The 25,575-nt window shown below is 28.9% G+C and overlaps 1 protein-coding gene across 1 annotated transcript in view; it reads right to left on the bottom strand.

Moving 5' to 3' along the window:
* Window positions 1–25,575, bottom strand: part of LOC142326298 (ecto-NOX disulfide-thiol exchanger 2-like) — an 83,667-nt gene that overhangs the window by 24,369 nt on the left and 33,723 nt on the right. Inside the window, exons 6-9 of the mRNA XM_075368671.1 lie at window positions 20,732–20,969; window positions 17,828–17,953; window positions 15,394–15,627; window positions 11,427–11,639 (exon numbers count right to left, since the gene is read on the bottom strand). Of these exons, the coding sequence (XP_075224786.1) occupies window positions 11,427–11,639; window positions 15,394–15,627; window positions 17,828–17,953; window positions 20,732–20,969 (811 nt within the window). The remainder of the gene's footprint in view (window positions 1–11,426; window positions 11,640–15,393; window positions 15,628–17,827; window positions 17,954–20,731; window positions 20,970–25,575) is intronic.

Genomic DNA, 25,575 nt, shown 5'->3' with positions numbered 1-25,575 from the left:
TTACAAAAAAATGTTTTTTTTTTTCTGAAATTAACAAAGTATAGGCAAAAAAAAAAGACTGAACTTAATTAACAATGAACACACTTCTATAATTTTTCCAACATTAGAAAAATATTGGTACAATGAAACAATTAAAATAAGGAAATAACTTTATAAACAATTGACAATGCAATTATTTATGCAGAATATTGCATAAGCTGTATAGTTATAAAGTGTTACACCCTCAGCTGATAATTGCAGATTGAAATTAATTAACTCGCTATAAGCATAAGAAGAAACTATAAGCATACAAAAATACAAATGTATAACATTTTAGATAAGATTCCAGGCAGCCTGTTTAAAAACACATCAGTAAAACAGATTTTCCCTGTACAACTTTATCAAGTGAAAAAACACTGCTGTCATCAGAAGTTCCAGTTATAAGTGCAATACTTGAATCAACCCTTAAATTAGCAAAAGCAAGTGATTTAACTACTAATAAAGCCTCTCTCAAAATATGTTGACTTATGCAATCAGTGTATTTTTTTTTATTTGGTTTTTCTAGGCGAAAAACATATCAGTGTTATAATCACTTAAACATGATGTGTTTTAAAAACAAAGTCAAAAAAACCACAATTAGAAATTTAAAAAACCGCCCAGAAAACATAACATGAAACATAAATACAAAAACAATAGAATAAAAAAAATTTAAACAAAATGAAAACCTAAAGTAAAAATTTAAAAACAAAATCAAAGCAAGCAAGTAGCGTAAATTATACAAAAATTTTAATAACATTTTTAATAAATACACAGGTAGAATTGTGCTGTACAATCCACTCAACATTTTGCATAATCACCATAAATAAGAAATTAAATTTCTTGTACTTTATAATTTAATTACCAAGAAGTCAATCCAGAGCAAGAAAAAAATTTAATACAAAAATACAATATAGATTATATAAAAAAAATAAAAAAACACAATTTGACTCTAAAAAATAATTTGATGTAATCCTAATCTAACAACGCACTGGTAAACCATAATATTCACTAAGGTGACTCGCAAAAATTTCATATTCCCTTCCAATCAACACTTTAACCTTTAAATTTCTTTGAAAGGAGTATATATAAAGCAATATAGCATTCTATGAATTCTTGTTGTAAATTAATTCTATTAAGTAAATAATATACATTAAAAAAAAAACTTACACATTTAGATTTTCAGTTATGGACTTAATATATATAGATATATTATTTTATTTACTATAAAAAGAAGCCATAATTATCTCATAAAAAATGTATATGAATAACTAACTATAAACTTGAAACTATAAAACTATATATAAACTAGAAAAACTGACAAAATGACAGACATCTTTCAATCCTTAGATCACCTGTAGCCTTGATAATACAAAAATGCCTATTTAATTTATAAAATATAAGCTTCTTGTTATTAAGAAGAAAAAGAAAAAATTATGCATGTGATCATAGATTGAAAAATTTTATATACTTTTAATAAAAATAAAACAATATAGAAAATCATTTATAAATAAATGTTAATAGTTTATATAATAAAACAATAATAATAATTAGAAAAATCTTGATTTAACAAATACAAATTTCAGAAAAAATAATGTAATAAATTATGTGCCAGCTAATAATTTAAACACAGGATATTTATTTATTTCGTACAATGTTAAGAGAAATTTCAAACTACTACATTGGCTATAATTATTTTATATTCTAAGAGCAAATTCCATTAAATTTGTAGTTATGAAAACATATTTTCTTATTTATTTCTTTAATTACATAGTTTATTAATTCATTAATAACAATTTTTGAATAACAACTATTTTTTTATTAAAAAATAAATATTAATTTGCATTTATTTGAGATTAAAAATAACAGATAGCCCAAAAAAATTTTTTTAATGTTCCTTTTTTGAAGTGTGATACCATTTCTTGAATTACTTTTTTGCACACATTGCAAATCTGTAAATACAATTTTTCTATCACCCTTAGTTTTAAATAAATTACACTTCAAAAAAAATTAAGATATAGTTAAAAATCTGTAAAATTTATAATTTTGCATGGCTATACCTGTGTTACTATGATTTCACTGATGCTTTTCTTTTATAAATAGCCTCAATCACATCCCGAATTAATGTCCAACAGTAATTGGCTAGCATGTTAGTATTCGATTTCCCTTTATAGTGGTTTTCCATCACTGAAATGATCACCAAAAATATCATGGTAATTGTCAAATTTTTGTTTGCCGAGAAAGGTTTTGCAAACCTTTAAATGAAGCCCAAGCTGAACTTTCTAGATTACTTAACATTTAGTTAAATGCATCAACCCTGACAAACTCTTATTTGAGGATCAACAAATATTCCTTCTTTAATTTTTCTTTCACCTGCATTCGGAAATTTATGCCTGATGTACAAAAATCCAGGACTATCCTTCTTCATTGCTTTTACAAAATTTTTCATTAGTCTTAGCTTTATATGGAGAGGGGGTAAAAACATTTTTTTGGAGTTCAACTAAGGGCACATGAATAATATTTTTTCCATTTGGAGTTAAGTTATCCCGTTTCTTCCACTCTTTGGTAACATAATGTTTATCCCTAGCTTAGCTGTCCCATTCACAAAGAAAGTACATGTACTTAGTATAGCCTAACTGCATGCCCAACAAACTTTCAAATCACAACATATGTTCCAGCTATGTTTTTATAATTTATTTTTTCAAGAACATCATTTTCATCCCATCATATGTCTCTTTCAAATTAATACCATAAATGATTGTATCAAAGGATATTTGTTAACATTGTTTAGTAGAACCACTTTTAAACTATACTTGAACGAATCTATGAAAAGGCGCCAGTTCTCAGGTTTATGAACTTGTCCAAATTGCAATTTAAGCTCATCAATATTTGAACAATAAACCAAATTATTTCACTTAATTCACCTTGTGATATAAGATGTGGCTTATTGGAAGATAATTCAAAATTAAAATCATTATTTTCTTCAGTACTGCCTGATTCTTCATTGCTGCTTTCAAAACATACACTCACAGATGGCTCAGGAACTGGAATAATTTCACTGCAAGGTACAGGCCTGATTGCAGATTGCAATGAAGGATATTTTACAGTATGTTTAGATTTTTTATAAGTTCCAGACACAGCTGTTAAATGAAGAAAGTAACAATCGGTTACATGATCCTTTGGTTTACACCAAACCATAAGTGCACCAAATGGCAAAGCCTTTACCTTTCAGCCATCTTCTTAAATAGACACAACAATTAGTGCATACTATATGAGGAGTCCATGTCTTATCCTGATCACCAATTTTACACTGATAGTACAAGTGTGTACTTTTTTTAATTTAATGAGTAATGTTTTTTCTATTTGATTTTACAGTAAACATACATAACAAAAGGCATCCTTCCACATCATTTACACAATTTCGAGACATTAAAACACCACACTGTTAATAAACTTAAGACAGCAGTAAGACTGAACAAAATTAATTCATTCCTAAATATAGTGCTTAATATAAACAACACAGCTGTGTTTTCAGCTACATGTTTTGACCTGCACAGACATGATTAATCTTGTCCATGAAGGCTCACTCTTCAGTATTAGATATGATGTCATAATATGTGACTATGATATGATTTAGTTCAATAATAAGTTCAACAATAAAAAATGAGCTAACAAAATACAATATAGGAGCTTAAAATGCTAACTACACGTTGAAAAATGAAAAAAATCCTTTAATTAAAATTAAAAATTTTTTCAAAAATGGGGGGTGATAGAGAGATTCTGAGTTCATATTCGTTTCCAGCATCAAAAAACAGTTTAAAATCATGTATCTCATGTTAGGAAACAAAAATTATGTTTATCAAATCAAAACTGAATACAATGCATGGATCAAAAGATATTTCTCAAACAAGTTCTATTTTATTACTTTATTTAAGCAGCTGATAACAGTTTATATTTAAATAAATATATATTAATCTGCATTCAGTACAACAAATTTTTAATACATTTAATTTTACTCTTTTTTATTGTTTTTTTTTTTTTACATTTTATTCTTACAAAATACAGTAAAATAGTACATTAATTTAATTTTTTATAACAGAAGATCGCAAGCGTGCTCTCTCTGCCAAGTTTGATTAAAACTGATAACATAATAATGGATAATAAATAAATTAATGAGGATTATCTGAGGAGTAAAAAAGCCCACACATATGCTCATTAGATAGTAAATTCTATCTTTTTTTTTTTTAAGTTAAATTATAGAATAAACAAATACACCCATGCAAAGTAGTACTACACTGTTCTAGACATCCCACAAAGTCAGAAGAGATGGTTTTAATTTTATTGAAGATAGAGGCTTTACTTGGCACACATTTCAGCATGCTATACCTAGCACAGATTCAGCAGCAAAAACAGTAAGCACACTACAATTATTGTTTGAAAATCTAAAACCATATTCAACATTCAACAACAAAAACTGCTGAAAACCTATCATCAAAATCATTTATATTAGTTTTACATATCAATCTTATTAAATAAAGAAAAAGCAAAAAGTTGAATTTCTTTGAAAAAGGATCCTCATTTGGTGATAACATTTACGTTTTCTTGTTTTTAAACATGATGTAAATCAAAACCATCTTACCCATAACAGCAATAAAGTGTTGGATAAGGGGAACAGGTACAGACTGTTAAAAAAGTATGTTTACCTGCAATTGCTGGCAATTTAAAAAAATTAAGTATTTTATTAAAAAAAATACTAATTTTTTTTCTTCTTAATTTCCAGCTGAATAGATGTAATAGAATACAATATTATTTTAGATAAATGTTTAATAAATCTCAAGTAATGTTTAATATCTCTAGTCTTTAAATAAAATCCCAATCAGTTATTTTCTACTGAATAACTTACAGCAAAAATTAAAAAAAATAATATTGTATAGTAATATTAGTCTTCAATTTGTATTCAGTGCAATCAATTTTTTACTTTATTTTACTTACTTTTATCCCTGATTTTTTACATTTGTGGATGCTATTTGAGGCCTTTCTGACAAAATTCACTTCAATCTCTGATAAAAAAACAGTAAAATAGTATATGAATTTTAACTAAGTTTTTTATGTAATATAGATGACCAAACAAGCATGTTCTCTCCTTCAATGTTGATTAAATAAAGTAAATTTTGAAGCATTATCAAGGTTAAAAGAACATGCTCACTTTTCTTTCTCTATGTTGCTATAAAAACATTTAACATTTTATTTGCATGCGTGAATTTCACAACAAATAAATAAACTTATTGGTACAATAGGAAAACAGTCGCATAATAGAATAAAAATTATACTGTCTGCTATGCCACCACTAGATACATTTTTAATAAAATTTTCACAATTTTTATTTCTATTATTTTCTTTTCTTTTTCTCTTTTTTTGTTGGAGGGAGGAGAATCATCAGTCATTAATGTTTTAATGATATTCTCAAATTCCATTTTGTGATAATCTTTTATATATTTACTAAATCCTATAAATTGTGTTCTGTTTTATGAATGCAAATCTTCATCTTTCTTTTCAGTTTTCACCCTTTACACAACCATCTTATTATCAAATCCGGGAACTTTGTTCCCGGATTTGATAAGAGGATTTTCTGTAACATCCTCTTTCTTATTTTTACATGCACAGCAAACTTCTTTTCTCTGTAAAAGTTATTACTTTTACCAGTTTGCTTTTGATGACTTTCTTACTTCATTCACCCTTTGTAATTTTAATAATCTAAATAACAACGCTTGATATATATTATGTTCCTCTGGTCAATATTTAATTCTCACCTTCCCCTCTTTTCTATCATATTTCATTACCTTTAATTTATTCTTATTTATTTTTAGATTGAATTTCTCTACTAACAATAGATTCATGCCATTTTGTATTTCTTTAAACTATTAATAGTTTTTGTAAAGAATGTCATTGGTAAATGTTAACGTCTTTCCTTTGATAGTTAGTCCACTCTAAAATTTATTCTTCAATTTTCCTGCACTGCTTCTTTATACAAGTTGAAAAGCAACAGAACAGAACATATTCAATTTTTATGCCTTTCTAAATCACAGCTAGTGCTTCTTCATTACTACCTACTCCACTAGCTGCTACTGAATTGTTATACAGACTGTAAATAATTTTTCTTTTTCTTGAATTTCAGTTCCGATTTTCTGTAACATACTCTAAATTTTCTTCCATTCTACATCATCAAATGCCTTCTTCGTATCTACAAATGTCAACTGAATTGACTTTATTCTTCTTAAACTTGTTTACAGATTAGTCTTTAATAATTACACTTCAGTAAAACTTTACTGTAATTTATAAACATTTTTAGAATATAAGTTGTAAGAAAACATGAACTTATTTTTAAAAAGTTTTTAACTGAAGATGAGTTAATAATGAGAAGGAAAAACCTGAATAAAATTAATTTGTCCTAGGGACAAGAAATGTGAAAGATGCTATAATGTGTGGATCACTCGATCTTTGTACTTCTACAATCACTGTGTAGTCTTAATAGACCAAACAATGAAATTCATTTTTGAATGATAAGAGTATCCTTGTTGACGTTACTTCTGGAAGATCTCACACTTGCTGAAATTCTTGGAATCAAGGTTCTCTATAATATTGACATTTTTGAATGAGCTTTTAACAGTGGGATTGAATGTCATTTCAGTCCCACTATTCTCATTGCCAAGACCTACGTACAGACAGAAATTGTGATCTTTTAACAGCTCTTATGTTCTGAAATGATATCACAGTAAGTTGTGATGTCATATCAAATGAAATTATTACAAAACAACATTATACAGAATGATGTTAAACACAGACTGTAATGTTTAGAGTATCTTATCTAATGATAGCATTACAATAAGATTTCCCAATCAAAATAAAATACATATAAAATCTCACAAGAAAATATACATACTAATAAAAATCTTGACAATTAAAAATCAATCACACAAAGCTGTAATTAAGAGTGCAGACATAACTACTTCACAAAAAAAAAAAGAAATAGAACAGTGCATAAAAAAAAGATAGAATATAGAGAAAAGGTTGCTTTGATGATAAAACATTCTATTATGATTATTACTATTATTTCATCAATAATTTTAGTTAAGCCCTTTGTTCTACCACCATTATACATTTCATCTACTCACCATTAAAATCAGTTATCGCTTTCAACTGATTTAAAACATTACACATTTTTCTGATCCATTTATGAGCTCATTTCATTCACTATATATGTGGTATAGTTAAATATAGACAACTATGATTAATAAATACATAATCCAAATTACAAACATAATAAAATAGCCAGTTTTAAAATATGCTATAACTAAAGAATCAGAAAATTCCAGCTAATGAAATTAGTGAAGTATAATTACTATTGACCACTTTAAAGTTTTCAATTGTACAAACGGGTATAATGATGCTCATCTTAAATCTCAGTCAACCAATACTCTGGTATATGAAATTAATAATAACAATAACCTATATTACTAATTACTAATAATTACCTATATTGAAGAGCCAGCAACCACAATAAACTCTCATTCTATCAGCATAAAAGAAATGTAGATGCAAAAATGGAAAAATAAAACAATTATTTACTTAAAATTATATCTGCAGGGAAAAAAATCACTACATTTTTCCTTTTCCTAAATGCCATAAAAATGTTTTTTTTTCTTTTACATCCTGTTCTATAGGTTAGTTTATATTACAGATACTGAGATAATAGTATCTGAATTTTTATTTGCAACCATTTTTGTTTTGCACCAAATATATAAGGCAGAATACCAACCTTTTTCCAAGTTTTCAAGCACTTTTGAGTAAATATGATTTACAACATATTAATACGATAATTTTACCATATGTTTCATAAAAACCCAATTTAACATTTCTATATTCCAAACCTTTGTTATTATAAACTGCAATAAGATTCTAATATTTTAGAACTGGCTAGTTTAACTTTTTATTTTAATAAATGAAAGAATCCAGCGATTATAAACATCAACAGCAACAATTAAAATGAAAAACCAGAAAAGGTTGCTCTTAGAAATACCAAAAATTTGTATATCAATGCTTTATGTTGCTTTATTATCAAAAACAATGTTTTTATATACATTTATGAACACTTCAAACTTATTTACCCAAATTTTGATAAATTCAGTACCTTATTCACTTACAAAAAAAAAAATACATGTGGTTATTCATTCATTTTATTTGGTGGACATACCAAATTCATCACTAAAATAAGTCAGTGTTGTTTCCACTTGGTATCCTCTATTGCTCATAGATTTCAAAATTACTAAAACATTTCAACACTGGCAGAGAAGTCACATATTAATGAAACAGACCAAAGAGTAAAAATATTTCATGTGGCATAATTTGCATAATACCATTCATTATTTTCCTTATTAGCTTATCCCTGATTACTTTCTTCTTCTACAACATGAAAATCATTTTATAATGTTGTACAAAAGCTCTGTGCATGCCTTTTCAAACTCGGCAGTCTTTAAATGCTAAAGTATTTTTTTGTGCAATTACCCTCTTAAGTCTTGATGTCTTTTATAACCTACAAAATTCCCTTCATTACTCATTTAATTAGTAACCATGAATTTATAAAGTTAAACTATTTCATTCTTTTAATGTATCCTTAGTTCATTGTTCTTTTATTGTTTTATACTTTATATTTTCTAAAATATAATTTTTTTCAGTTGTTTTTCATTATTGGGTAATTAAAAATTTTATTTACTGCTTCTTGTTACACTATATCAGTTCTCTTTATCTTCTTTTTCAATAACAGTAATATCACTTAGCATTAACAAAAAGTGTACAAAAAGCATAAGAGCAACATGAATATACATATCAGAATAATAGTCGTCAGCAACTATACATAGCACCAGAATAAAAAGAGAAAAACATTTTCATACAGATAAATACAATGACAATTCTGAAGATGATAAAATCATCAGTAGACCAAAACACTGATTTAGTTGTATTAAGGAGTTGAAATGACTAACAAAATCAACAAGAACTACCTAATTATAAAAACTTAGTAATATAAATACCAAGAAAAAGTAGTCTAAAAGAGAAAAACAACTTCAGTCCATTTTATTGTTTTTTTCCAAATAATGATAATCAATGCAGTGTAACAGTTAAATAATAATCCTTGAAAGCAATGACCATAACTTTTTATTTTGAAATATACTATAGAAAGGAGAATGTACATACATTTAGCAAACTAATTATAGAATTCATGTGAAAAACATAAATTCTATTTACAGAATAATGTGTCTAATTAAAGACATTTATTGTCAACCTGCCTGGTCCAATGGGAGAGACCAAAAATGTTAGAAATTCCCTTGAAGTGAAAAAAACTAATTTTCATTAGATTAAACAACTGACACACAAAATATTACAACAAATAAAAAATCATGAGTTACATAAATCATGAGATATGTTAGTATGGAGAAAAATAAGGTAATGGGTTAATACAATAAAATATAAGAACACTATAGGAACGGTAATAGCTGACAACTGATTTTTTCAGCTCTAAATATCAGGGACATTAACAGTTTTATCACAAACAAAATGACACAAAGGATGAAAAAACAAATTGAATGCTGTTATTGAATCAACTGCCAAGAGAACTTTGTTCTGATAGATATGATAGAGCTGTGTGAATAAAAAGCTTTGAAAAGATAATCTTGTAGGATAACGCATGGATAGACACAATTGTTGGCCACAATGGAAGCACTAAATCAATAGAAGAAAATTCAACTAAAGAAGGCAATGTAAAGTAAAAAATAAAATAAAATTCCTAACTTAATCTATGATAGATAAGAATAATAATTTTTTGAGTGTTTCAAGTAAAAGTATTTTTTATTTAGTTTTATTCCTTTATTTATACATTAGATTTATATTAATATTACTGTGATGTAATAGATTCTGTTAAACAAGTATTTTTTAAAGATTTTTAAGAAATGAAAATTTTTTTATTCATCTTGAACCGATTAATTTTTGCAAAGTAATGTCTGGTTTTTGTTATCACTTCAACAAACACTTATCACTTCAACAGGTTTCTAAGACTTTAAAAAGTTTTCAAATATGAACAAAAGTTTAAACACTGCCATTAATAAGTTTAAAAAATACTCAAAGGTATTATTTCTAAATGTAACCTTTTTAAAACATGGTAATTATTTCATAATAAAACTGTAGTTTAACAATTTTGTAAAATATATATTTACGTTAATACAATAGTAAGTTAACATTATAATTTAAAAAACTGACTAATTAAAATAGAAACTAATTTAAACAATGTATATAAGTGTTGTTACCTTTTTGTGTCTGTATTTTAACAATTTCAGTAAAAATTGCATATGCACATATTTTTAAAATAAATATTATTTTCATTCACAGTAAAAAAATTAAAATAAATCTGAACATTTTGAATCGCTCGCATTCACTCTGGCCATATGAATTTAGGATAAATAAGTTTGTAGTGTGCAATGTTAAGATGAATCCCAGATCTAGAGATCTGATCAAACAATTAACCAATTCCAATTTGGCCTAATAATATCTAAATTAATGAGTTATAACATTAATCAGGAAGAGATCTGATGAACAGGTATTGTATGCTATTACTGTTAAATATAATTTATAAATAATGCTTCAGAAGAATTATGTAATGTAAAATTTTCTGAATTAAACATTTTCAATACATTTAATAATTTAAAAAAAACTCAAATATAGAACACCTTTAAGTTATGTTTATTATTTTGAAGATACACGACGAACAAGATTTTATAAAACAAAATTTGTTTTAGTTAATAACACAATTCCATAAGCAATATCTTCATACTGAAAAGATTGTAACAAAGTTTTAATCAGTATATTAAAAGCATATACCACCTTTGTGTTCACTTAATCAATATGTGGATTAGCATCACTTTCTTCATTTACCAGCAGCTGTGATGGAAATTCTTACTGATCACAATTATGTTAATAAAAACGTTTCTTAAGTGAAATAACTTCAATAATATTTTTATTTCAATACCTGTAGCCGGTGTCAATCAACCGACTGACTGAATGGATTTCATTTCGATCATCAATCACGATGAAAAAATGAATGAGTTCATGAACAGTATATAATATATTAACAATTTTAAGATACCTTTAGAACATCCATGAGATGCTGATCGTTTTCACTCCGTTACCCAAACGGTGCTGTTTATACTAAATCAGCCCTTACCCGAGCCCTTTTAAACAGCTTTCTAGTTCATCTAACTTACATAATACTAAGTGATCTGAAATCTCTTTTACCATTTGACTGCAGACTTCGAATTGATCCATCTGTGTCTGTAGCTATATGATAACAAAATGTTTATACTTACACTGAATAAGAATTCCCTGCATCCGAACTTTCATCAGATCTTTTGCTTTTTGGAGTTCCTCCTCATACTGTGCTTTTTCATTAAGTAGTCGTCTGACATGAGAATTAGTAGATTGTATCATTGAATAAAAAGTGTTAGCATTTCTTTTATTGCAGTCACCACGTTCAAGCCAAGTTATTACAACCTGCATTGCTTTAGTAAAATTTTCATCACCTACAAAAATTATACCAATTTAAAATTTTTCTGGACAGAAACCATAAAGTTATCATCCACACTATTGAAAAGAAAAACATAGGATAAAACTGAAAAAAAAAATTCACAACATGTATAAACAAATAATAACTAATAAATAGAGAATAATTTCAAAACTTATAGAAAATATCAGGAAAGTGAGGTGCAAAGACCACCCTTCAAAATATTTATCATTATAAAATCACGTAGGTATTGATGGTGTATTTGCAATTTTTTGATAGAACTGTACTGTCACTGTCTCCACAATAACACTGTTATTTCTAATGGCCCAAAAGATATTACTGTTTTTATCAAACATTGTGAGGTACTGTAAGTATTCCTTAGGTAAAATTTTTTTATTGTGCTTCACAATTTTTTTTTATTGATTCGTTTTGTATTTTACTTTTTTCCTACATTTTATGTTTTGCTTTTACATTTATATGTATTTTTAATTTTTTGCTTTATTGACAATAATTCCTTACCTACTTATGATACCTGTTTATTAAAATGCACATAATCTCCTGTCATGGCCTCCCGATACAGAATGGGACAGTATGGAGAAAAACAACAGAATGAACACACACCCTATATCCTGTTATATGCAACTCTCAATTCATCCACATGTTATTCACCTACTGCCAGTCAAAGTAAGCTAGGCCTACAGATGACTGTTTAATAATGATGTGCACATTTAGTTAAATTTGGTTTTTGTAATAAATTCAAGGGTCTTCAAAAGAGAGACAAAAGAATAAAAAAATAAAATTTTACTGCATATGCAATATTATTATTTACAGAAATGTGGCTACTATTATTACCATTACTAAATTTAATATCCAAATTATACAATACATACTAACCTAGTTTTATAACAAAAGGAATTCATCAGTTGAAAAGAACTTAATTATTATCAGTTAAAAATGATTTTCATCATTTTTAAATGATTTTTCTTCTTTTGAAATACCTTTAAATTATTTTTTTAAGTGAATATTTCCTTACTCATTGATCATGGATCAATGAGCACTTTTCATTCTTTTTTTAAGATTATAAGATTTTACAAAAGTTTCACACACACACATGCAAGCATGCGTGAGATGCAGTTCAAAATTAAGGGTTGATCAATAACAAAATGAGAACAGTTGAAAAAATGAAAAATTTATTAATGGTTAAGTATTTACTTTATTTTTCTACATAATCACCATTTCATTGCAAACACTTTTGACATCATGAAACAAGCTTCTTCAAATCAAATGCATAATATTCTACCATCTGGGATTGTAGCTACTTTTGCACACAGATTTTCAACTCTTCAATTTCCTGTAATTTTTGAGACACCAGCCAGTTTTTGAGATATAGAAAGAGATGGTAGTCACTAGGCACGAGATCAGGATTATATGGTAGATGAACAAAAATCTTGCATCTGAATTTTTTAACTGTTTCTGTTGTGCATGCATTCATGTGTAGATGTGCATTATGGTGAAGAAGAATAATTCTTGATCTCAGCATTCCCTGTCATCAGTTTTAAATGGCACGATGCAGTTTATAAAGTGTTTTACAATAGATTTGTGATGTGATGAATGTTGCAGGTTTCATGAAATCAATAAAAAGTACACCCTTTTGGTCCCAGAAGACCGTGACAGCTGCCGTGATTTTCCTTTGAAACTTGGCTTATCTGAATATTTTTGATTTAGGTGAACCGGAATGATGCCACTGCATGGATTGTTGTTTTGTCTCAGCATTGATGTATGAAATCCACGCTTCATCCCCAGTGACAATAAGAGAAATCTTCATCGTGGTTAAAACACATGCAGATGTCTTCTGTGATCTTTATGAGCAATTGTCAACATTTTCGATACACAATTTACGATAGCCTTGAGTGTCAAGTCATGGTTCTCCACAATATTGTATTTGAAATTTCTGGAAATTCTAGAGAAAGATTACTAATCATAAAATGAAGATTTTCTCTCACTTTGGTATTCACATGTTTTAATAAGATTGTCAGTTTGGACACTAGACCTGCCACTTCTCTATTCATCATTAACAATTGAATGGCCTTCTTTAAACTCACAACACCATTGCCTCAATTTTCCAACACTCACTGCAATAGACCGACACATTTCACACAATTGACAGCGGATTTTAGCAGCATTATGTCTTCTTCAGACATAATGTTTAGAGATCTTATCACTGATTGAACTTCACAACTGGCATGATTTGTTATTACTGCATTCATTTTAACAAAAAGTCTCGCAAAGGCAAACAACAACGCACTGACAGCAATATGGTGTTTACAAGATCAACAGATCACTTAAAGCTACTGCACATGCGCAAACCAATCAGTGTTTCCAATTGCCATTTATAACTCATTGGTTCTTAATTTTGAACTACACCATGTATATACCCAAACTTAACACTCTTAGTAAACCTAATATAGTAATACCATGCCTACATAAATTTATTTGTTTCATGTTTAACAGCGATTTAATGGCACTTCTTGGTACTACAAACATTCTTTAGACAATAGAACATGATGAAGCATCCCACATAATTAATTTATATATTAATGAGATCATGATAAACTGACATAATTTATTATTTAACCAAGCAATTATTACTGAAACATATACGCTAAGATAATACGAGGCCTGGCTGATAAATTTTGCACATATATGCGTAGCATGGGAATGAAAAGAGATACTGGAATGAAATAAAAAATGAATAAAAGTAAACAATACCTTACCTGCAAAATGCAGTATTTATTTTTCAATATAATCCCTGTTTACACTTATACACTTTTCCCAACAAGTGACAAATTTTTGCATTCCATCACTGAAAAATTCTAGGACTTTCACGGATCCAAGTGGCCACAGTTTCCCTTCACCTCATCGTCAGTGGTGTAATGATTACCGTTGAGATCTCTCTTGAAATGAGGGAAGAAGTCAAAGTCGCATGGAGCCAAATCCAGTGAGTATGGTGGATGTGGAATAGGTTCAAACTCAGCTTGCAGAGAGCCATCAGAGAGTTTGCACAGTACTCATCATGCACAGATTTTACAGTAACCCAACTGCTCAAAAATATGGCCTACTTGTTCTTGAGATATGCCTAATTGAATAGCGATGCATTACTGGGCAATTCACCAGTCACTTTGAAGCAAATTATCCACCTCCTTTCAATGTTTCTTGTCAGTCACAGAAACTGCTCGTCTGCTAGGAGGTGTGCCCTCAATTGTCACTTTACCAGCTTCACATTCACAAAATTTCAACTCCCACCTATTTACAGTAGTCCTGTCAACAGTTTCACTATCGTAAACCGCTTTTAAATGATGAAAAATATTCGAAGGATTCACATTTTCCGCTGTTAAAAATTCAATCACTGCACGCTATTTTAACTGTGTTGACATATTGGCCATACTCAACTCCACTTTAACTGCTACTGAAAACAAACCGGTAAATGGATTTCAATACATTATCACAGGTTTGTAGAGGGGGATTTTAGCTATCATGTGCTGCCATGCGCAACTTGATAGTACCTTTTGTCTCTGTGTAGCACACTAGTGTCCAAAATTTATCAACCGAGCCTCGTATTTACTTCATAAATCCATATTTACTCCATGTTAAATATTTATCTAACTCTTGTTATTAACATTTTGTTTAATAAGCCTTTGACATGATAAAACAATAAGCCCTAACATGATCATGTACAATCAAGTAAAATATAGCAATAATTAAAGAAAACTCACTTTTAATTTTCTCAACAATCTGACTAGCTTCATGATCAGTGTAATGAACAACAGGTGGTGGTGAAGGAACACGCATACGCTCCTTTTCAACTCTGTCACGGTGGCGCTGTTCACGTTGCAATTGGCGCTGACGACATTCCCATTCATACTGATCGTCTCTTGCTTGAGCAAAGTCAACATGTAATCTGCCAGTATTTGGCAAATCTGTGTTTGATCCAATTCGCATACGATACCCTAAAATAAACTAACACAGTTATAACACTTTTTAAGGAAATGATGGAAAGGAGAATACAAGGTAATGCTTCAACAGTGAAATGTAAAACAATGAACTGTTCTGTTTTTTACCTTACAAACAAAAGAAATTAAATTAATCTTCAGTTTATTTTAAATACATCATTCAATGAATAAACTATCCCTAAGGTTCACTTAAAGATAATTTTTTTAGACTACTAATCATCAAACAGCTTTTAAAATAATTAGCAAAAGTATATGGAATTTTAAAATAACATATTTCATTTGTTGCACCCTTGATATACAGAAAACCTAAAACAGAATAACATATACAAAACCAATATCAGCAAAAAGACTGCAACTAATATAAGTTAGTGAGAGCTTATATAAAAACCAAATATCACTACTGCTGTTGACATTACACTTTTAATTAGTAAGCCCTCACAGAATTATAACAAAAAATTATTATGAACAGTTAACTGAAAAGTAGGTTTTAGTACAAATTTCCAATGAAACAAAATCACATCAGACTATATTAATCAACAATTCACCTTTATGTACCAATGACATGCACTTCAATCATCAAATAAATGGAATGCTACATTTATATAAATACAGTAATGTTGTAAATTCTTCTTTTTGATAAGGAGCATAAGGGTAGTGATTATGTGATTAGGCTAATAAAAATTATATAAGTAAATATAAAGTGATAAAAATATTTATGAATATAATTATAAATATTAAAAAGCTAACTGATGGGGTCAAATGGGAAACTAATATAAATATTAAAAAATTTTAACGAAAAAATAGAAAATTAAAGAATTGTTTCCAAATCAGAAATAGGATATAAAAAAGGAAGCACACAGAATAAGCGATCCGAACAAGAACAAAAAAAGGTGTTGCTCATCCTTGTTTACCTTGTTTAATATCTATATTAAAAAACATCACAAATGCTCAAGAAGAGGATGAAGAGCCAGGACATGGTGTTTTTGGAGATTAAGCAAAGAATATCACATACCAGATGGTTAAAAAATATATTTGAGTAAATTATAAAAATGAATTTTAAAAAAAAACAAAAAGTAATGAAAGTAGGAGGCAATAAGCTGATGAAGCTCACATATAAATAAAGAAAAATTGAATGAGTAAAACAATATAAATACTTAGGAAGCATGTTAAAAAAATTTCTGAAATGAAGATAAAATATAAACCTAATACAGCTAATTAATCATTAAATATAAAGAGATAATTATTATGTAGCAAGATAATTAAAGAAGCACATAATGACGCTTATGTTGAAAGTAAATTTCTGGGTGGATGTGAAATATGGGACAATACATGGTCAAAGAAGACTGGAGGTGTCTGAGAATGGTGGGACATGAAGGAGACCAGTAAAAATTAAGTGTAAAAACAGGATGAAAAATGAAGTAATGAGGAGTGAAAGAGAACAGAAGCTAAAGCAGAACAACCCAGAATAGAAAAATCAATTGCCTCAAACACATCATGAAAAAAAAATTAAGTAGAGCCTAAAAATCAGTAGAAGCAGCAAACAGGACAAAAACTGGTAAAAATTATAAATGACTTAAAAGATCATTTATGAGAGCTACCAGACAATAAAACATTTACAATGAAATAAAAGAGAATGAAGACAGGTATGCTCCAAGCAACATATGATGATGAATGCTGTTTGGGTTCACAAAGAAGTTCTACATTCCAGTTCATAAACAAGATTTCAAACCAGATTTACAACACTCTGTTGCAAGTCTGTGTAAAAAGTTTTACAAATTACATTACACATTAGAAGAATTTTTTTCTAAGCAACCACTACTATCCAGTTTAGTTTAGTGATAGTAAATTAAAGAACATATAAATTATAATGTGAAAACCTATTTGTATACTATATTTAAAAAACTTTTCACTTGTTTCATCTTTCAGTTTTATTTGAAGGATCTCAATTTTATATATTTCTAAAACCAAAATTTTTAACCTAGACTTTTCAAGGGTTTAAGAGAGCAATAAAACATATTTTTGTGAATGATAAGTTATTACAACCAAAGAAGTTAAATCCAATTTTATTGCAATTCAATCCATCAAATCAATAAAGATTAAATTACTTCAATAATTTTAACAACTCAATTTTAACTTCATTTTGAGAAATTTGGCTAAATGCAAAATGATCTTACTTATGAATTATCTTATTAATTACCTGAAAAATAGAGAGCGGCATCAACTGATGATTCATGAACAAATCTTATATGACAAAATTTTTTATTACTCAATCGTACAGTCAACATTTCACCACACCGACCAAATATTTCCCTAATCATATCCTCTGAAAAAATAAAACAAATGATAAAGATAAGAATGCTTGCTGCTTATTTAAAAAACCATGAAAAGAAAATGAAAAAACCATTCACGAGAATAAATAATACTAGACAGACGATTAATCTGCGCTTCCACAAATACTCTTACTCTGTAGAAGAACTGTCACTCACTAGCTATCTTCTATTCCAGCCATTTAACACTTTCTCGGCCAGTGTTGAGACACAGTCAATTAAATTTATACAGCTCTAAGTGTTGCCACCAAACTCAAGTAAACACTGTTCTTTGACAGATTAGAACCCTCTACATCAATTGGCACTGGCATTATGCTTTTGAAAACATGTAGAATTATACAGTTCAGCCTGTTCTTGTGGGCATTTCACCTGACCCTTTCCTAATTTATTAAATAATTTCAGCTTTACCATTTTTTTCTTGTGACAAACATTGTTTTTCAAATTCATAATCAAAGTTGCTTTTTTGTCTCCTCTTTTAACTTTTATTACATCTTTCAAGACTGGTAAAACACACCATTTTTCATAACATTTACATAAAATTCTTAAACTACAATTACAGAAGAGCTCATTATCATAAGCATAAATAATAATCTTCAAATACAGAATTATTTTATTTTTTATGTTAAGAGAATTCTTTTATATATATAATTTAATTTGCTAAACTGATTTTACCAGAAATAGTATTTAGTCTAGAAGATACAATTGAAATCTGTATTTTATTACCAGCTAGTACATTTTTACTTCCTTGTATGAAGTAAAGGAAGTATTGTGATTGAAAAAAATTTCAGTTTTTCTGATTTCAATGGAAACATCCATTTTGACTAGTTTCGGCATGATGTCTGTATGTACATACAGACATAGTATGCACAGTAATATATAGAGCATAGTAAGACACAGTATCTCGCATAACTCAAAAACAATCAGCCATAGGATGTTGAAATTTTGGATTAAGGACTGTTGTAATAATATCTAGTTATGCACCTCCCATTTTGATTGCAATCAACTGAACCAAGTGTCCAAAAAAGCCCAAAATCCAAACAAATTGAATTTTGGACTTTTTCTTAAGTGCAGTAATAAGTACCACTTATTTTCATTTTCATTTAAATAAGTACTTATTTTCATTGGTTCCAGAGTTATAGCCAAATGAAATTTTAATTAATGAAATATTTGGATCTTATAAGGGGGAAGAAAATCAGTTCGAATCAGACTTCATCTTTTTTTAATTTTTTTTTTTTTTTTTAATTTAAATATATTGATTTTTTTAATATACAATAAACCTCTGACTGTAAAAAAAGTTTTACGATAAATAATAATTTATAACAAAAAAAAATAAAAAATACAAAAAAATATAAAAAATAATAAGTTATTAATGAAATAAAATTTTATGAACTTTTCATTTTAAATAATATGTATATGTAATTTAATGTCTATGTGTATTAATATGTAATTTTAATATGAAATCATGTGGTGTCCCCATCAGATTTTTTTTTCAGTAATGGCTTGAGAATAGAATTGATAAAGTACATAAATTGTTCAAACATTAAAATCAAATCTCTGACATTTCATTCCTAAATCAATATGAAGGTGGTGGGAGCACACTGGGAGTAAACTTATTTATTATGCACGTCTAAATACTGTTGAATAAATGTCAGTAACTGACAAATGGTAACGGAGCCATAACACCCTTGTGCCACCCATAAACCATCAACCATCACAGTGAATGCATTGTAAGGCAAAGAAACAATATCATTCCTAATAGTCATAGGAAAAATTAGTTTTTTTTCTAAATCTTATGTCATATCTATTTGAAAATTAAAATAAATATCAAAAGCTGTGCCAATTCAAGATAAATGTTATTTTTAAGGACATAATTACTTTTTGTACAAGCAATTACATAGGGTCATCTTGTGCCTTACACAAATTATAATTTGTATTAATTTATATTGTAAAAATGTACCTTATTAACTTGATTTCTATGTTGAATGCTGTTTATCTTTCTTAGCTTCATTCTTTTATTATATGTTGATACATTTCATAATAAGTCCATTGTCAAAATTTATTGTACTGACAATAGTAGAATAAGTTTTCAATGCAGTTATTCCAAAACATGTCAGCATATAATAAAAGAATGTAGCTAACAAAAGGTAAACAGTACTCAACAAAGAAATAACCATCTTTTATTAATACACACATCTGAGTAATATATAAAGAAGTATCCGCAGTAAGAAAATTCTACTTAATGAATTTTCCAGCTCCAGTTCTTCATGTGAATCAACTTCAGGAATTTCTAGAAAGGTTCACTTTAACAGAATCTAAGATTAAGTAATTTAATCTGTTTATATCCATAAAAAAAATATAAGGAAATTATGTAGAAGATGGCTGGGAATTATGTTTATCCTCTAATTTTGCTTGTCTTAGTCTTAAACATGATTTAAACACTCACCTCCCTACACCATTTTTTTTTCGTTCTATCAATGCGTCCTGAAACTTTAAGTAGGTTTTTTTTTAAGACATAGGTAATACAAATATATTACTTAACAATGCAACTCCTCAGCATCAATTACTCTGAAATGCACATTGTAGGGGATATTGGAGGACAACACTAAAATTATAAATGCAAAGAATTATAATATAAATTTATATAAGAATGGATTATGAATAAAGAAAATCCACTATAAAACAAAAAATAAAATACTAAAAAAATTCTTGCTAATTATTTAAAATAAATAAAAACTAGAAAAGAAAGTAGAACAAATTCAGTACAGAAAAAATACCTGTTGTATTTTCTGGTAATCCACCAACAAATATAGTTTTACAACCAGGTGGCCTCTCTCTAGTAGTAGGTGGAGGTAAGTTTGGATTAGGGGGGAATAAAGTACATGATTTGCAATGTATTATCTCCTTCTGTGTAGGAGTGGTTGTCATTATTGTAGCAGGATCACCAGGAATAACAGAACCATCAGGCGCCATCATTGTACCATCAGGACCCATCATACCTCCCATCATACCATACTAAAATCATAAAAAGTCAACATAAAAAAAATTATCCAAAATAAAAATTAGAAAAAATATGATAATCAATGAATCTTAGATAACATATGTACAGTACAATAGATACTTAATAACATCAAAGAAAAATTTATACTTTGAACACAAACTAGGAGTGATAACACAAAAAAACCAGACAAATTTCTAAGTAGCATGTGTTAAGTTTTAAAATCTAATACATCTTATACCTAATTCAAATTTTAAAAGTTGTAAACATGAAATAGAAAAATCAAAGGAAATCTTAATCACTCCGATCCTAAGTTAGTGACCACCAATACATCGCTATAAAAAAATATTTTTCATAGTAACATAGTTGTGTAAAATTTTTCAAGCTAGTAAATTTTTAAGTTTTTTTAATGTTAAAACAAAGTTGCTCTATTATTTACAGGGAAGAAAAGACTTATGCTGTTGTTCAAAGTAAATTTCTTTGACTTTAGTTAATGTAAATAGTAACTTTAGTAAATTTCTGAAGTCCTCATTCTATAATTTAAATAAACTTAACTTAAAAAATAAAACTCAAAAGAACAAAAAATAATGCCTTTTTTAACTGTCCTTTAAATTTCAATATTTTGAAGTAGACAACAAACTATAAGCAACCACCGAATTACTAACTTAATTTAGCGATTATTTAAAAACATCAAAATTCAAGATTAATTGAAAAAAATATTATTGTTTCTTTATACGGTTTTTATTTTTATTTATTTGAAACAATTTATCATTATTATTAGTTTATTTTTATTTAAAATGCGTATTTTAAATAGCCCTACAAAAACACTACCTGTATGAAAACAAGCCATCCACAAGGAATGAGAAACAGGAAAATAGCATCTCAGTAAATTCAGAAAAATATTTTTTTTTCTGCTAGACTACTAAGAACCGAGCTTAAACTAATTTTCAGTTTGGAGTACTGAAATAAGGAAGTTTTGTACCTTAAGGAGAAGATTAAAAAAAATTTTAACAAAAAAATTTAAATAAACTGTAAGTAATCAGTGATAAAAAATTTATTCCAATATTTAACTAAGTACAAAAAATCAATTTTTGTTAAGTAGACATTTGTGCGTATGTGCAAATGCATGTATGTTGTCCTGTGTATTAAATTCTTTACTTTTCCAACTATCATTCTAAAATTTTCACATCAAGCTGCTATATACCAAGTTTCTACAAAGATCAAGAATTAGCAAATTACGATAACAATGAAAATGAAAAACATTTTTAAATCATCTACTTTAAGGTTTATTTTAAAAACTTTTTTCTTATGTTATCAAAAAAAAAACTTACAACAGACAACCTCTATAAAATAAAATAAAAAATAAAAAAATAATTGGCATTAGTAAATTTAATAAAGAGTACAATTTCAAATAAAGAAAAAATATAGATAGAGTTAAGAATCTCCTCTTATTTTTAATAGACACAAACAAGAGTAGTCATCATAATATGAACATAAAATTATAAATTGCATTTATTTACTCACAATCAATAAATAGATTGAGAATGAAAGCATAAAAATGTTTTACAGGTGAAATAACTGTCTACCCTTCTCACTCATTGAATCGCTCACAATGTAGTGAATCAGAAGCTGTGCTTATGTTAATACCAGTAATATTGTCATCTTTTACTCAAGGGTTAAAGATTTGGATAGTACACAGCACCCAACTTCTTTTTTTTATAACTTTTCAATATCTGCCTTGTAAGTTGGTTAAAATCATCACAACAGATAATTTTAAAAAAGTTCAATAAATAAATTAACTCACTAAAACAAAACAACTTTTGCTTTTATAAATGAAAAATATCACTATAACCAAAATTAACAACTATGGTTTAAATCAGCAAATAGTAATAGCTGAAAATAGCAAATAATAAGCATAATGCATAAGCACAAGAATTAAAAAAAGGAAAATTGTTATAGTGTGTATATCTTCACACTGTCAACTTATGTTTTAAACCTGATAATTTTTTGTTATTATATTAGAGATTTAGTATTTACAAATATTATAATTACATGTTTGGATTACTCAGGTGATTACCGATGTGCATCTAATTTGAAAACTATGGGAACTCAACAACAGCTCATAATCATAAATGATTGTTAGCTATTTCATGTACAGCTCATACAAAGGAACTGTTTTTAAATAACATTAACATTCAGCACTGAGGAAAGAGAAGATGTCAATGGAATATCGAACAGTTAATATACCTAAAACTACGTCTATTTCCCACAAATTTATTAAAAAAATACACATTGTTATTTATCTAAATGGGATGATTACCCCACAGGATCGACAAGTATAACACAAATAATACACTGAATCTCTCATTCTCATTTTTTTTAAGGCTCTCTTGGGGCTGTTTATATCATAGCAACCATAGTAAAATATTTTGTAGCAGATTTTCTTTTTATATGTCTGCAAAAGACATAAAAATTTATTATTCACACTTGTCTCAAACTACCTGGATTTTTTTCAATTTCTAGATATATATTGCGATTTACAGCATAATATAATAAAGATACTTGCATTTATGCATACAGTTAAATACATTTTTAGATTACAGACACAAAAATGTGACAATGTAGCATTAGGAAGATAAATAAATATTAAACCATATTTCACACATTTTAAATAAGCTAAACATTAAATTTACTTTGCATAAAATGCTTGTCAATGAGGTAGGGCCGTAGCTTGAAGGGCTTGCTTTGTCTTTACAAAGTTTAAGTACTAGTACAACAATGGCTTCTGACCAGGCCAAAATGAAAACTTGGGAGGAGAATAAACTATTATAAATACACAATAAATGTAGTGCTGAATTAGGAAAATGTAAGAGCATACTGAAATGAATGTTGTCAGGTCCAGGGGAGGAATCATATGACTTTTTAAGTGCATGTGATACCCCGAATGAAAATTGAGCATTTAATTCACCGACCAAATCGCCAACCTTTAACAATAATACTTCCAACTGCAATTTGTACCTCTGAAATTCATTACTGTATGTTGAGGTGAGGGACACCGAACAGAAACAATCTGCAAAGTTACTTACCTCTGCAGAAGGTGATGTAAGGAGTTCTCTTTCATGAATGAGTCCGAAAGTAAGGAGTTTTCCTTCATGAATGAGTCCGAGAAAAGATTGTTTCAGTGATCTGCAAATTGCACGGATTTTTTCTACACAGTAAACGAGGGAATAGAAATGGTGTCTACGTATTCTCCATGACCTCCTCCTAGCATCTAAGAATACCAGATTACATACCGTTCTAGCCTTACGGTACACTCTAGATGTTCATTTGTTGGCTGGCAGTTAAATTTGTGCAGTGCCTGCCGTCATTTGCTAACAGCGTTTTTTCAATCATCATGTACGTTTTCTCAATGTTTGCAGGATATACCTATTAGCATTCTCAAGTATCAGGGAAGTAAAAGAGGTAATTCATCAAGAACATCTGCACCACCATCATACTATGATGGGAAGGCTTTATGGTAACCATTCCAGTTCGCCTTTTCAACAATCCATCTCCATGGCCTCTTATTCACCTCATGGTCGATACCAGAAGCAATAATAATTGGCCTGGGGTCACTGCCGTGAAGGTCATCACAAGTAGACCATATAAGACAAGGGAGTAAATTCAGTGAACATCAAAACACGGTTTTTTTTTCAAATTTTTTGTTTTAAAGAACTTTGATCACCTGGGGTTGGACAGTTCTTTTATCATATCCTCCAGTATACATGGTATTGGTGAGGGAGATTTTGATAAATGGGAAGTTGCAGAAGACATCTCAGAGGAGGTTTTTGTGTGGACTCCCTTAACAGGGAGATTATTTGGTGGCTTACCACCAGCGTATTTATTCCTGTCCACAAAGGTAACATTTTAGGGACAGGAACTTTCAGAGGGATTGAACTGTTGGTTTCACTGGCAGCAACTATCAAATACTTTGGTCTCCTTGAGCGCATCTAATTTCAGTGATTTTCGAGCTGTTGGTTGAGTGTGTATCCCCTTCAGCAGTTTCAGGCTTTCTTGGGCTTAGACTGCGATACAGTTAGCAAATTTGTGTTTAGACTTGTCCTATTAATTTTTGTGGAAGTAAAAAGGTGTTATTTATTCGACATCATGGCTGAAAGGTGGCAACAACTCCTGGTCGTCAGTCCCCGTGACAAGCAAGGAAATACTCCCTAATCCTGCTTGTGTTCTACTCAGAACAAGGGCCATAATCCATTGTTATTTTACAACTGATCCAGAAGCGGCCAAGAGTGTACAAAGAGTGACAGGGGAACATAAAAGGTTCCCAGCTATCCGTGGCTCACTGCAGGCAGTAGTCACATTTGTGGACTTGCCCAGTGCTTTGTAGGAGGAAGACAGTGAGCAATGTCATTGCAGGGTAGTGAGGCTAGGGTATTTCTGGCCATGATCAAGGAAACCATGTTAGTTAAGTCCAAGCGGAAGAGAAGGACGGAACTTTCCTGTCCTCTACAGAGTCAGATGGCAAATTCTCCAAGATGGGTGTAGGGACATCCACCCGAGCAGAAAGAGGCGATCCATTGATTGAAGAGCTTCGTGCGGCCCTGGGTAAGACCTAAGGGTAGGTTT

Source organism: Lycorma delicatula, chromosome 6 (genome assembly GCF_047948215.1).
Source record: "Lycorma delicatula isolate Av1 chromosome 6, ASM4794821v1, whole genome shotgun sequence".
Classification (NCBI taxonomy): Eukaryota; Metazoa; Arthropoda; class Insecta; order Hemiptera; family Fulgoridae; genus Lycorma; species Lycorma delicatula.
The sequence above is the reverse complement of the archived record's forward strand: the minus strand, read 5'-3'. Positions and strand labels throughout refer to the sequence as shown.